The following is a 13,449-nucleotide window of genomic DNA, read 5'->3' on the forward strand; positions in this document are numbered from 1 at the left end:
CAATGAAAGACCTGGTGATATCAAGGGTAGTGACTCTGGGAAACGTGCAGGCCATAGTGGATGGCTTTGCTGCAATGGGATTCCCAAACTGTGGTGGGGCGATAGACGGAACCCATATCCCTATCTTGTCACCGGAGCACCAAGCCACCGAGTACATAAACCGCAAGGGGTACTTTTCAATGCTGCTGCAAGCCCTGGTGGATCACAAGGGACGTTTCACCAACATCAACGTGGGATGGCCGGGAAAGGTACATGATGCTCGTGTCTTCAGGCACTCTGGTCTGTTTCGAAAGCTGGAGGAAGGGACTTTCTTCCCGGACCAGAAAATAACCGTTGGGGATGTTGAAATGCCTATCGTGATCCTTGGGGACCCAGCCTACCCCTTAATGCCATGGCTCATGAAGCCGTACACAGGCAGCCTGGACAGGAGTCAGGACCTGTTCAACTACAGGCTGAGCAAGTGCCGAATGGTGGTGGAATGTGCATTTGGACGTTTAAAAGCGCGCTGGCGCAGCTTACTGACTCGCTCAACCTTAGCGAAAAGAATATCCCCATTGTTATTGCTGCTTGCTGTGCGCTCCACAATATCTGTGAGAGTAAGGGGGAGACATTTATGGCGGGGTGGGAGGTTGAGGCAAATCGCCTGGCCGCTGATTACGCGCAGCCAGACACCAGGGCGGTTAGAGGAGCACAGCATGGCGCGGTGCGCATCAGAGAAGCTTTGAAAACGAGTTTTGTGACTGGCCAGGCTACGGTGTGAAACTTCTGTTTGTTTCTCCTTGATGAACCCTCCGCCCCCCCCCACCCGGTTCACTCTACTTCCCTGTAAGCCAACCACCCCACCCTCCCCTTCCCCCTTCGAGCACCGCTTGCAGAGGCAATAAAGTCATTGTTACTTCACATTCATGCATTCTTTATTAATTCATCACACAACTAGGGGGATAATTGCAAAGGTAGCCCGGGATGGGTGGGGAGGAGGGAAGGAAAAGGACACACTGCAGTTTAAAACTTTAACTCTTATTGAAGGCCAGCCTTCTGATGCTAGGGCAATCATCTGGGGTGGAGTGACTGGGTGGCCGGAGGCCCCCCCACCGTGTTCTTGGGCGTCTGGGTGAGGAGGCTATGGAACTTGGGGAGGAGGGCTGTTGGTTACACAGGGGCTGTAGCGGCGGTCTCTGCTCCTGCTGCCTTTCCTGCAGCTCAGCCATACGCTGGAGCATATCAGTTTGATGCTCCAGCAGCCGGAGCATCGACTCTTGCCTTCTGTCTGCAAGCTGACGCCACCTATCATTTTCAGCCCGCGATTCAGCACGCCACCTCTCCTCTCGTTCATATTGTGCTTTTCTGTAATCAGTCATTGACTGCCTCCACGCATTCTGCTGTGCTCTGTCAGCGTGGGAGGACATCTGTAGCTCTGTGAACATGTCATCACGCGTCCTACGTTTTCTCTTTCTAATCTTCACTAGCCTCTGTGAAGGAGAAACATTTGCAGCTGGTGGAGGAGAAGGGAGAGGTGGTTAAAAAGACACATTTTAGAGAACAATGGGTACACTCTTTCACGTTAAATTTTGCTGTTCACATTACACAGCACATGTGCTTTCGTTACAAGGTCGCATTTTTCCTCTTATATTGAGGGCCTGCCGGTTTGGTGTGAGAGATCACTCACGCAGTGCCAGGCCACAGATTTCAGCTTGCAGGCAGCCATGGTAAGACACAGTCTTTTGGCTTTTTTAACCTTCTTAACATGTGGGAATGGTTTCAAACAGTAGTGCTCTCATTTCCCATACCAAGCACCCATTGGGTTGGCCATTTAAAATGGGTTTGCAATGTAAAAGGAGGGGCTGCGGTTTCAGGGTTAACATGCAGCACAAACCCAACTAACTCCCCTCCCCCACACACCCAATTCTCTGGGATGATCACTTCACCCCTCCCCCCCACCGCGTGGCTAACAGCGGGGAACATTTCTGTTCAGCAGAGCAGGAAGGGGCACCTCTGAATGTCCCTTTAATAAAATCGTCCCATTTCAACCAGGTGACCGTGAATGATATCACTCTCCTGAGGATAACAAAGAGCGATAAGGAATGGATGTTGTTTGCATGCCAGCAAACACCGGGACCATACGCTGCCATGCTTTGTTATGCAATGATTCCAGACTATGTGCTACTGGCCTGGCGTGGTAAAGTGTCCTACCATGGCGGACGGGATAAGGCAGCCCTCCCCAGAAACCTTTTGCAAAGGCTTTGGGAGTACATCCAGGAGAGTTTTCTGGAGATGTCCCTGGAGGATTTCCGCTCCATCCCCATACACGTTAACAGACTTTTCCAGTAGCTGTACTGGCCGCGATTGCCAGGGCAAATTAATCATTAATCATTAAACACGCTTGCTTTTAAACCATGTGTAATATTTACAAAGGTACACTCACCAGACGTCCCCTGTGTGCCCTCAGGGTCTGGGAGCACGCCTTGGGTGAGTTCGGGGGTTACTGGTTCCAGGTCCAGGGTGATAAACATATCCTCGCTGTTGGGGAAACCAGTTTCTCCGCTTCCTTGCGGCTGTGAGCTATCTACATTTTCTCCATCCTCATCTTCCTCGTACCCCGAACCCGCTTCCCTGTGTGTTTCTCCAGTGAAGGAGTCATAGCACATGGTTGGGGTAGTGGTGGCTGCACCCCCTAGAATGGCATGCAGCTCCGCGTAGAAGCGGCATGTTTGCGGCTCTGCCCCGACCTTCCGTTTGCTTCTCTGGCTTTGTGGTAGGCTTGCCTTAGCTCCTTAATTTTCACGCGGCACTGCTGTGCGTCCCTGTTATGGCCTCTGTCCTTCATGGCCTTGGAGACCTTTTCTAATATTTTGCCATTTCGTTTACTGCTTCGGAGTTCAGCTAGCACTGATTATTCTCCCCATATGGTGAGCAGATCCCGTACCTCCCGTTCTGTCCATGCTGGAGCTCTTTTGCGATCCTGGGACTCCATCATGGTTACCTGTGCTGATGAGCTCTGCGTGGTCACCTGTGCTCTCCACGCTGAGCAAACAGGAAATGAAATTCAAACGTTCGCGGGGCTTTTCCTGTCTACCTGGCCAGTGCATCTGAGTTGAGAGTGCCGTCCAGAGCGGTCACAATGAAGCACTGTGGGATAGCTCCCGGAGGCCAATAACGTCGAATTCCGTCCACACTACCCCAATTCCGACCCCCTAAGGCCGATTTTATCGCTAATCCCCTCGTCGGAGGTGGAGTAAAGAAACCGGTTTAAAGGTCCCTTTAAGTCGAAAGAAAGGGCTTCGTCGTGTGAACGTGTCCAGGCTTAATTCGATTTAACGCGGCTAAAGTCGACCTAAACTCGTAGTGTAGACCAGGCCTGCGTAGGTGAGACCAAGCTGTGTTATGGCATGATCAGGATACTATCACGTAATAACCTGATCCCTGACACAATAAAATATGTACTTAGATCGGCCTTAATTGACAACCAGATTCTATCCCCACAGTAAAATCTGTGAGAGGAGGCCAGAGGACTTAAGATACCTTGAAGTGTTTCTGGCAAATGATCCTCTAATGGGGATGAGCTTAGAGGGATGGAGGAGGACAGAGTATGAAAGCGACAGCCCTGAGGTACCTGCTTCTCTGCAGCGCTGCCTCTGCCTGTCCCTAGAATCGTGCTGCCATTGGCTGTCCATGACACACTAAGTCAGTGTTATTAGCAGCTGCATTAGCTCCTGCATGGTTATCTGCCGCCATTAAAGGGGAATGGGGAGCATGGCTGGAAGAGGTTTCAGGCGTTCTGAGAGGGAGGACCATGCCACACTGGCTCCCACCCCTTCGGATGCGTTCCCACTCCACTTTACTGTATTAGCTCCCCTCCACTCTTCACTGAGAGGGGTTTACAAGTCTCTGTTAGATCTTTGCTCATGTTGTATCTCTCTTTTGGTTTCTCTGAGGGTGCTGCTGGAGTCTGTCACTGCCAGAGAAAGGAAGATCTGCCTTTATAGCAGGTGCAGCTTTACTGAGCTATCCTGATTACCCTCTTTGCCTTATCACCTGAACTAGGGCTAAGCAAGTTAATGTTAAATCCTGCCTGATCTCTCTGAACCTTGGGCTGTTTTTTGGGGGGGTTCAGTGCTGCATGGCATAACCTATGAAGTATTAGGGCCTGGTCCCATTGACAGCAATGGGTTTTTTTGGTTCATCAGGAAAAGGATTGGGCCCTTGGTTTGACCATATTCTTGTTAACTTGTTCTCTAAATAACACATATGAGCCATTGAGTTATTTTCAAATAGTATTTAGTGCAGGGGTGGGCAAAGTTTTTGGCCTGTGGGCCACATTTGGGTATAAAAATTGTACGGCGGGCCATGAATGCTCAGGAAATTGGGGGTTGGGGTGTGGGAGGAGGCCTCTGGCTGGGGGTGCAGGCTCTGGGGTGGGGCCAGAAATGACGAGTTCAGGGTGTGGAAGGGGGCTCCGGGCTGGGACAGAGCACTGGGGTGCAGGGGTTGAGGGCTCTGGCTGGGGGTGCGGGCTCTGGGGTGGGGCTGAGGATGAGGGGTTTGGGGTGCAGGAGGGTGCTCCGGGCTGGGACTGAGGGGTTCAGAGGGCGGAAGGGGGATCAGGGCTGGGGCCAAGGGTTGGGGTGTGTGGGGTGGAGGGGGGGGGGGCTAGGACTGTAGGCTCCAGGCAGCGCTTACCTCAAGCAGTTCCCAGAAGCAGTGGCATGTCTCTCCTCTGGATCCTACATGGAGGCGTGGCCACGGCCGACGAGCGGGGGGGAAAGCCAGTACAAATTACCGAGGCCCGGCGGTCCGGAAGGGGGCCCAGGGCCTGGCTTCCCTGGCTTCCCCCGCCTCTTGTCGGCCCTGTTTAGCCGGTCCCCCCTTGCTGGGGGGCCCGAAATTTTTTTTCACCGGGGCCCAAACCTGCTCTTGGCGGCCCTGGGCGTGGCCAGGCGGTTCTGCGCGCTGCCCCATTCGCAGGCGCCACCCACTGCAGCTCCCAGAAGCAGCGGTATGCCCCCCTACGGCTCCTACGCGGAGGCGCAGCGCCAACCATGTGGTTCTGCACTCTGCCTCGTCCGCAGGCGCTCCCCCTGCAGCTCCCATTGGCCATGGTTCCAGGCCAATGGGAGCTGTGGGGGGTGGCGTTTGGGGTGGGGGCAGCGTGCGGTGAGCCCCCCTGGTTGCCCCTACACATAGGAGCTGGAGAGGGGACATACCACTGCTTCCGGGAGCCGAGCAGCGAGCCCCCGACCCAGCTCCCAGGCTGGAGCGCCAGAGCAGGGCAAGCCCCTGACCCCACTCCCCGGCAGGAGCTCGAGGGCCAAATTAAAAGGCCTGATGGGCTGGGTGTGGCCCGTGGGCTGTAGTTTGCCCACCCCTGATTTAGTGGTTTTGTGGCTGTCATAGCGAAATACTTGTCAACCCACATAGCCTGGTTCTCAGCTCCTTTACACCAGTGTAACTCTATTGATTTCAGTGGAGGTCCTCATGATTTACACCAGGGTGAGAAAAGAATCAGGCCATGAACTCCATGAGTCACAACCTCAGCTAGTGTAGTTATGCCAGTTTACACCAGATGAAAATCTAGACCTATGTGGTTACTCAGATTTTGGACCCATCAAGGAAGATATCACATTGGAAACTGGAAGATTTGCTAAGAAAGGAGCTGCAGCACAAACAGTTTACTTTTTCCTTAAAAACACCGTTGCATTCCTATTACAATATATTCAGCCAATCAGCCAGCCTGAACCCCAAATCTGGCTCTTTACCAAACGGTGCAGTCAGCACATGCATTTGTTATCATTAAGAAGGACCCCACATGCAGAGTGGGATGGTTTTCAGGGCTTTCATTCATTTTAGCGCTTACCATATTGGTGTCCTTTGCAATGACTGCTGACCCCTGCCTTCTCCTTTCAAACATTGACAAAGAATGTGCTTGAGATCAGGGGAGGCTTTTAATTTCAGTTGCCAGTACGAAGGCCGGCCATGTAGCATGGAAATTGTCCATAAGTTCTGGTCACCACAACTCAAAATGGGCCAAACAAGCAAGTCCCTTGGCCATAAAACTAAAAGGTTTCTGAGAGAAAAATCTATAGCAAATGGACCAGATTCTACTCTTCACGCTTGGACTTGCAGAAGTATAATGGAGAATAGACTCTGTCTCTGTATAACATATAGGACAACACTATTCTTTCTGTTTATGTCCAAATAATGTAAGTAATTAGTATTTTTTTTTTGGTGGGAAAGTACATTTTCTTACCTTTGGAGGGGAATATTTTCCTCTCTATTTCTTACGAACAAGCAGTATTTAATGATGTACACCTGTACAGCCATCAGAATTGCTCTTGCTCCTCCCTAGAAAAAAATCAGAGTTAAAAAAACCATAAATGACCAACCCACTGCCCCATATTCTAGTGGAACCAAACTACCATGCGCTATGTGGACTTTATGCTAATTCCAGCTGAGTCTCTGACCAAAGTTTTAGCTTTCAAGTACTAGTGTCAGTAAATTGTCTAGCCTGTCTGAGACTTCAGAATGGCCACCATGCTACTGACAGCTCTGGAGATAAATGAAAAGTAAGTAGAGAGAGGGCTTATGAGCCTAAAAATAGGAAATCGCTATCCAAGAAAGGGCACAATTTTGACCCTGGCTATATGCCTATGCTGGAAAGATGTCCCCCTTACTCCCTCGTGCTGGCTACAGCTATCTGTATGGTGCGTAGCAACATGGGAAGAGAGCAGCTGCTGCTCAGCCACTCATCCTGGGCAGTGGGCAGGCAGGGGCAGAGTGTGGGTGGAGCCTTGAGTAGCTAGCAGAGCAGTCTGCTCTAGATATAGGGCAGGTTCAGGTTGCATCTGGGTACTTTCTCCCCCTCCCCAATAGCCTTCCAGAGCACTAGAGGGACCAGATTCTCTGAATCGCAATCTGATTCCTGATCTGCTTCTAGAGTAGCACAAATAGCTCCTTACCGAGGGCTTGCTGAAAAGTGCAACTGAGGCCTAAATTAATAAATTAAGCAATAACAGACCCTTCAAGATTAGAAAGTTTCAGCTGGACTTGTTAAAAGTATTTCAGTGAGGTTAAATGGAATTGCTAGAAAGCGTTACTACATAAATAGTGGATTGTGGACATTCACAACATTAATTGCTTACTGCAGTCATCTTGCTTTTCTTTTAAGGCCCTGACCCAGCAAAGCAATTAGCATGTGTGTAACTTTAAGCACGTTAGTAATTATATTGAAGTTACATTGGGACTACTCATGTTTTCAAACTTAAGTACATGCCTGCTCGATTAAAGTGAAACGTTATCACGTTTGTTCCTTATGTGGATCTAGAACAGGGGTGGGCAAACTACAGCCTGTGGGCTGGATCTGGCCCGTCAGGGCTTTGGATCTGGCCCGCGGGATTTCCACCCCCGTGGTACCGTGGGCCCCGTGCTGCTCCCAGAAGTGGCTGGCACCACGTCCCTGCGGCCCCTGGGGAAGCAGCGGGGGGCAGAGGGCTCCATGTGCTGCCCTCGCCTGCAGGCACTGCCCCCTGCAGCTCCCATTGGCTGGGAACAGGGAACCGCGGCCAATGGGAGCTTCGGGGGAAGTACCCGCAGGCGAGGGCAGCGCATGGAGCCCTCTGCCCCCCTTCCCCCAGGGGCCGCAGGGACATGGTGCTGGCCGCTTCCGGGAGCGGCTCGGGGCCAGGGCAGGCAGGGAGCCTGCCTTAGTCCCACTGCATGCCGCTGCCACTCCGGAGCCACTCAAGGTAAGCAGCACCGGGCCAGAGCCTGCACCCCAAGCCCCTCCTGCACCCCGCACCACAACCCCCTGCCGCACCCCTCCTGCATACCAACCCCTCCTGCGCCCCAACCCCTTGCCCTGAGCCCCTTCCGGCACACCGCACCCCCACCCGCACCCCAGCCCCCTGCCCCAGCCCTACATTCATGGCCCTGCATGCAATTTCCCCACCCAGATGTGGCCCTTGGTCCAAAAAGTTTTCCCACCCCTGATCTAGAAACATGTTGGGGCTTCCCTTATGGGACATATTTTGAATTGCCCTTAGAGAAAATATTGGGGAGCATGCATATGATTTGAAGTCCTCTACAGTGCATTTCATGGAGAAAAATAACGAAAATAGTGGAAGGCTATTTAAAGGATGATTAAAAAGTTTAAAAGAAGTTGGAAATACAGACCTCAGGATTGACTCTATGGACTAGGGAATGACAGAAACCCATGAGAAAAACTAGAGAGTGGACTGGAGGAGGAAATCTGAAGGGATTGAATTGAAGAAACAAGTTTTATAAATAGAAGAAGGTAAATGAACAGAGGGATCTGAACACCAGCAAAACAGAGCTGGTAAATCTGTGCAAAATAACAATACAAACAAAAGAAGAGCAATAGTAATCATATCTGGACAGTTATTACAGAAAAAAACAAAACCTGGAAGGAGCAAGACAAAAGAAACAGGAAGGAAAATCCCACTGCTAGATAGGGGAGTAAACTGAAGAGTTCTCTTTATGGTTAGATTCCTGTGTGCAGTTTCACTGCCTAGAGGAAGAACAGAGCACTTCATTACAAATCATACTGGAAATCTCTAAATTAAAGAGGCCGCCAAAGGCATGAAAGGGGACAAGTGCAGAAATGTCTCAAACTCTATTTCACCCCATTACTTCTAGTACTATTATAAATAAATCCTCTCTCTTTTTGGTATTTATAGCCTTTAGACATTTGCAGACTGCTTTGTCCCCCCTCAGTCATTGCTTAGCCATGCAATATATTCAACTCTTGTAATCTCGCCTCGTAAATTATTCTCTCCAGACCCATAATTATCACCTCTGAACCCATTCTAATTTGTCCATATTTCTGGTATTTAGATGCCTGGAATAGAGCACAGTGTTCAGGTGTGATCACGCAGAATTAGAGTCAGGTAAAATTGGAGTACATTTGCAAATCCCAGCAGTTCACTCTGCGATACTGAAAATACACCTCTACCTCGATATAACACTACCCGATATAACATGAATTCGGATATAACGTGGTAAAGCAATGCTCCGGGGGCGCGGGGCTGCGCACTCCGGTAGATCAAAGCAAGTTCGATATAACACGGTTTCACCTATAACGCGGTAAGATTTTTTGGCTCCCGAGGACAGCGTTATATCGAGGTAGAGGTGTACATGGTCAGTCATTAAATATAAAAATTTACCTTTTCTGCCTCCAAAGCATAGGATAGGTCAGAATATGGAGCGTGGAACTTGAAACATGATTTTTTCCATTCATAGCTGAAGACATGGAATGTGTTTCCAAATAACATCTTTCGGAGCTCCTTAAGATGAGAGGAATAAAGATAGAATAGGTTCGATTTTCATTTACACTAAGGCCAATTTACACCACTTTGGCAATGTAAAGGGGCCTTCAAGTAGGAGTAAATTACATTTACATTCACTTTAAGACACCTTCCTTCACATTGCCAACGCAGTGTAAAGTGGTCATAGGGTATGTCTACATTTAAGCTGGGAAATGTAATTCCCAGCTTGCTTACATATGCGTGTGCCTAAAAATAGCAGTGCATTCATGGTGGCAGAGTCAGGGGCGTGGCTAGCTGCCTGAGTACGTACCCAAAGGCCAGGTGGGATTGTACTTGCGGGAGTGGGGGAATGCCACCAATAATACTCGGCTATTTTTAGGTGCAAGCTCGAGCAGAACTAGCATGGGTACATCTATGTAAGCTGCGAATTGTACTTCCCAGCTCATATATAGATGTACCCTTCGTGAGAATCAGGCCCTGTGACATGAAAGGAAAGGAAACATTTTTGGTTAGTCATGATGACTTACTTCAGGTCTCAATTCCAATAAAATATAGCTCTAGGCTGAATTATTAATTTTAGGTTATAGCACCTACTTTAAAGGGACCCACTTTTTCAGATTTGCTGTTGCTCTTTTATATAATTCCAGGAATGAAATTCTGGACCCACTGAAGTCAGTGGTAAAACTCCCACTGAATTGAATGGGGCCAGGACTTCACCCCAGAGATGCAAAGGGGCCATACAGCTGGTTTAACTGGCTGCTTGGGAAGTCTCCTGTGTAAGGCGAAGCATAGAACTGGCACGGCTGCTCACTCTCACTAATGCAATGCCTTCATCCCTTTAGTCCTACTCACATGAGTGAAGCAATGTATATGCGTGTTTGCCCATTCAAAATGGATAAAAAGGCACTATGCACTGATCACTTATTGTGCTGCACTTCTACTCAGAAAATACTTAATGGGAACACCTGCCTGTGGTGTTCACCTCGTGAGAGTGTGGCATAGAAAAAAGGAGCTTGGTTTATCCAAAAGGGAGCATGTTCCCCATACCAGTCAGGGTAGGGTGGTCCTGGACAAACATCATGGGTCCCGCTGTGCACAGCCTCAGATTAAGCTACTCCACGTCAGAGATGGAATGATTTATGCACACAGGCTGTTTTATCCAGTGTGGAGAGATTCATTTGAAGTCATTGCGACTATTCATGTAAGCAAAGTCGTTCACATACATAAGTCTTTGCAGGACTTGACCCTTCCTCTCTATTTTGAGGGTGTTCACCAATGCAGATCTCTTGTCAGAATTTTACCCTTTGTGTTAAATGCCTGAGCTTTATGCTACATGGGTGTTGTACATTGATAGATGACTGGGATTTTTATTGATCCTTACAGCCTGTAGGCATCAAAGACCAATTCTGCAAGTTCCCCATCTGCAAAAATCCCATTGAAGCCAATGGAGACTCTGCATATGAGGGACTGGCAGGATCATGCCCCAAAATATTTAGTGACTTAAAAAACTTGCCTAATTTCCTGAATTTATTACCAGTGTTCTGACACCTAGGCCAGTGGTTCTCAAAGTGTGGAGTGCCCCCCAGGGGAACAGAGAGGAACGTTTGGGGGGCACATGGGGCTGGAGCCAGCTCCCATGGGGAGCAGGGAGGGAGCTCCATGCTTCCACCCCCGCTCCATCCCCAGACCAGCTCTGCCTCCAACCCTGTTCAGCCCCCAGTCCTGCTCCACCTCCAGGTCCAGCTCCACCCTCACTCCCTCTCTGCCCTCATGTGAGCTCCAACCCCAGCCACAGCTCCACTACGCCCCCTGCTCTACCCCCTGTGATGAAGTGGGACTGTTCTTAATGTTTCCTCTGAATACTGTGTGGGTGCCTCAGTTTCCCCTATGCATTTCTTAAGTCTCTAGGTGGTGGGGAAAGGCCAGTGTTCATAAATCACTGACACTCTGTCTCCCTGGCAACAAATGGCCAGGGCCCCTTCCCCCCCTGCAAGGAAATAGCTAAAGGTGAACAAAGAGATCAGGTGACCTCCTGGCCCAGGAAAGAGACAAAGCTGGGAGAAGGAGGGGCTGGAGGGGGTTTCAGATTTGGAGCTACCTGGGGACTAGGAGTGAGGGCAAACGTGGGTGTCTGACTCTCTGAACCCCATAATGGACCCGGCCGAGGGGTCCCGTTCGCCGCTGTACCTACAAGCTCTGTTTTAGACCGTGTTCCTGTCATCTAATAAACCTCTGTTTTACTGGCTGGCTAAGAGTCACGTCTGACTGCGAAGTCGGGGGTGCAGAACACTTTGGCTTCCCCAGGACCCCGCTGGGGCGGACTCGCTGTGGGAAGCGCACGGAGGGGCATATGCTGAATGCTCCCAGGAGCGACCCAGGAGGTGAAGCCGTGTGAGCTTCTTGCCCTGAAGACGGTCTGCTCCGAGGGAGAGGAGGCTCCCCAAAGTCCTGACTGGCTTTGTGGGGAGCAGTTCCAGAGCATCGCCCGGGGACTCCGTGACACCCCCAGACTAGCTCTGAGCCCAGCTGCAGCTCCACTGAGCCTCCTGCTTGGGCCCCAGCCTGGCTCTGCCTCTTGCTCTAGCTCCTCTTCCATCCTCAGTTCTGCCCTCAGCTCCACCTTCAGCTCAAGCTCTGCTGCTGAGGAAGCTTTGGCTGTGCAGTAACGGAGGTGTGTGTGTGTAGACAAATTCTGTTGCGGGGGCGGGGGGAGGGGGGGGGGCGTGACTGGAAAAGTTTGAGCACCACTGCACTAGGCAACAAAAATACCAAATAGCAAAGAAACATTATCCTTTATTATTTGTCATAGTACCTAATAAACATTGTATTATATCAGTTGTGTGGCTTGTACAGTAACTGTGTTCTTTAAAAGCATAATAAATAAATAATTAAAATTATATTTTTATCAATACCAACAAACTGCATCCTTGAATCCAATAATAATCTAAGCCTCATATAACACCAGATAAGGTTCCCACGTCTCTCTTTATTTGGTGAGGTTAAATTACAGCTCGTGCTTAATTGACAAGATATGCTTACCATTGCCATTTCTAGGGAGATAGGCAGGCCGCCCAGGTTTGAAGAGACTGTAAGCGGTTTGGGGATTGAGAAAGGGATATTGGATAGAAACTGTCCCTGCTTTTTGGAACTTCTAAACTGAGATGCTCCAGTTCCATCCTTGTTGTCATAATCAGATTTGTGATTTTCTTGGTATTTCTATAGAGAGAAATGAACAGGACTTGTATATTCTTTCAGCTGCAGCAGTTAGAAGTTAGCTTATTCCTATGCTTGGTCCTACTAAATTATTCCCCGCCCCCTCCCTCCCACCACGTGTCCTTTTTTATAACAACATGGACATGATGAAGTTAAAGTTATTAAAAAAAAGTGGTAAAAGATTAAGAATACATATTCTTTGTCATATAATTCCAGATAGTTAAAAGGAAATTATAAAATGATCAGTACACTGATGTTCTAGGTTTGAAATAATACAACAATATATTTAAAGAGACAGACTGACATGTAATTGTGCAACACTGCTCAAATGGTGCAATTTTTGTGTATAATTATCTTTCTAAAGGCTGTTTCAAGCTACATAATTCCTAAAATTTTCCGTTCTTTGCATTGTGGTAACTAACACACACACAAAATCGCTTTCAAGACTCAAATTCCCAACAAGGTAGGGCATTTCTATTTTGGGGGTTGGGAAAGGAATAAAACAAATACTTTGCTACTTACTGTTTGGCTTTTCTTTACCTCTTCCTGCAATATTTCAGTATAATTTAACTTTGAATCTACTCGTCTTTTGACTTGCTGCACTTTTGGACTGATGTCCATAGTTTGCCAGTGTAATGAAAGCAGTTACAGGAGAAGTTACCCAGTGACAACTGAACCTCGGACACGAGAACTGCCTTCCTAGCTGTCTGGATTACCAAAGAACAGGAGAAGATCTCATTCTTATCTAGTGAATAAATCATCTGAGTCATAGGCAACTACTGAAAGAGAAGCTTTATTGCGAACAGACAAAGCTGTCACATAGGCACTTTGAATGTTTTTTCAACCCTCCTGCCTACAAAATGTTATTTATCTAATATGTATTTTTATTTTGTCTTCATTCTGCTTTATACACTTAGTTTTGAATAGGATTTCTAAAGAGTTTACATTATTTCACTGT

General features: G+C 48.8%; 1 protein-coding gene across 1 annotated transcript in view; it reads right to left on the reverse strand.

Moving 5' to 3' along the window:
• MINDY4B (MINDY family member 4B) overlaps nt 1–13,112 on the reverse strand; it is a 29,036-nt gene extending 15,924 nt beyond the window's left edge. The window contains exons 1-4 of the mRNA XM_065411422.1: nt 13,014–13,112; nt 12,318–12,494; nt 9,177–9,296; nt 6,245–6,339 (exon numbers count right to left, since the gene is read on the reverse strand). Of these exons, the coding sequence (XP_065267494.1) occupies nt 6,245–6,339; nt 9,177–9,296; nt 12,318–12,494; nt 13,014–13,112 (491 nt within the window). The remainder of the gene's footprint in view (nt 1–6,244; nt 6,340–9,176; nt 9,297–12,317; nt 12,495–13,013) is intronic.
• Nucleotides 13,113–13,449: the final 337 nt, after the last annotated feature.

This window comes from Emys orbicularis, chromosome 9, assembly GCF_028017835.1.
Source record: "Emys orbicularis isolate rEmyOrb1 chromosome 9, rEmyOrb1.hap1, whole genome shotgun sequence".
Taxonomy (NCBI): Eukaryota; Metazoa; Chordata; order Testudines; family Emydidae; genus Emys; species Emys orbicularis.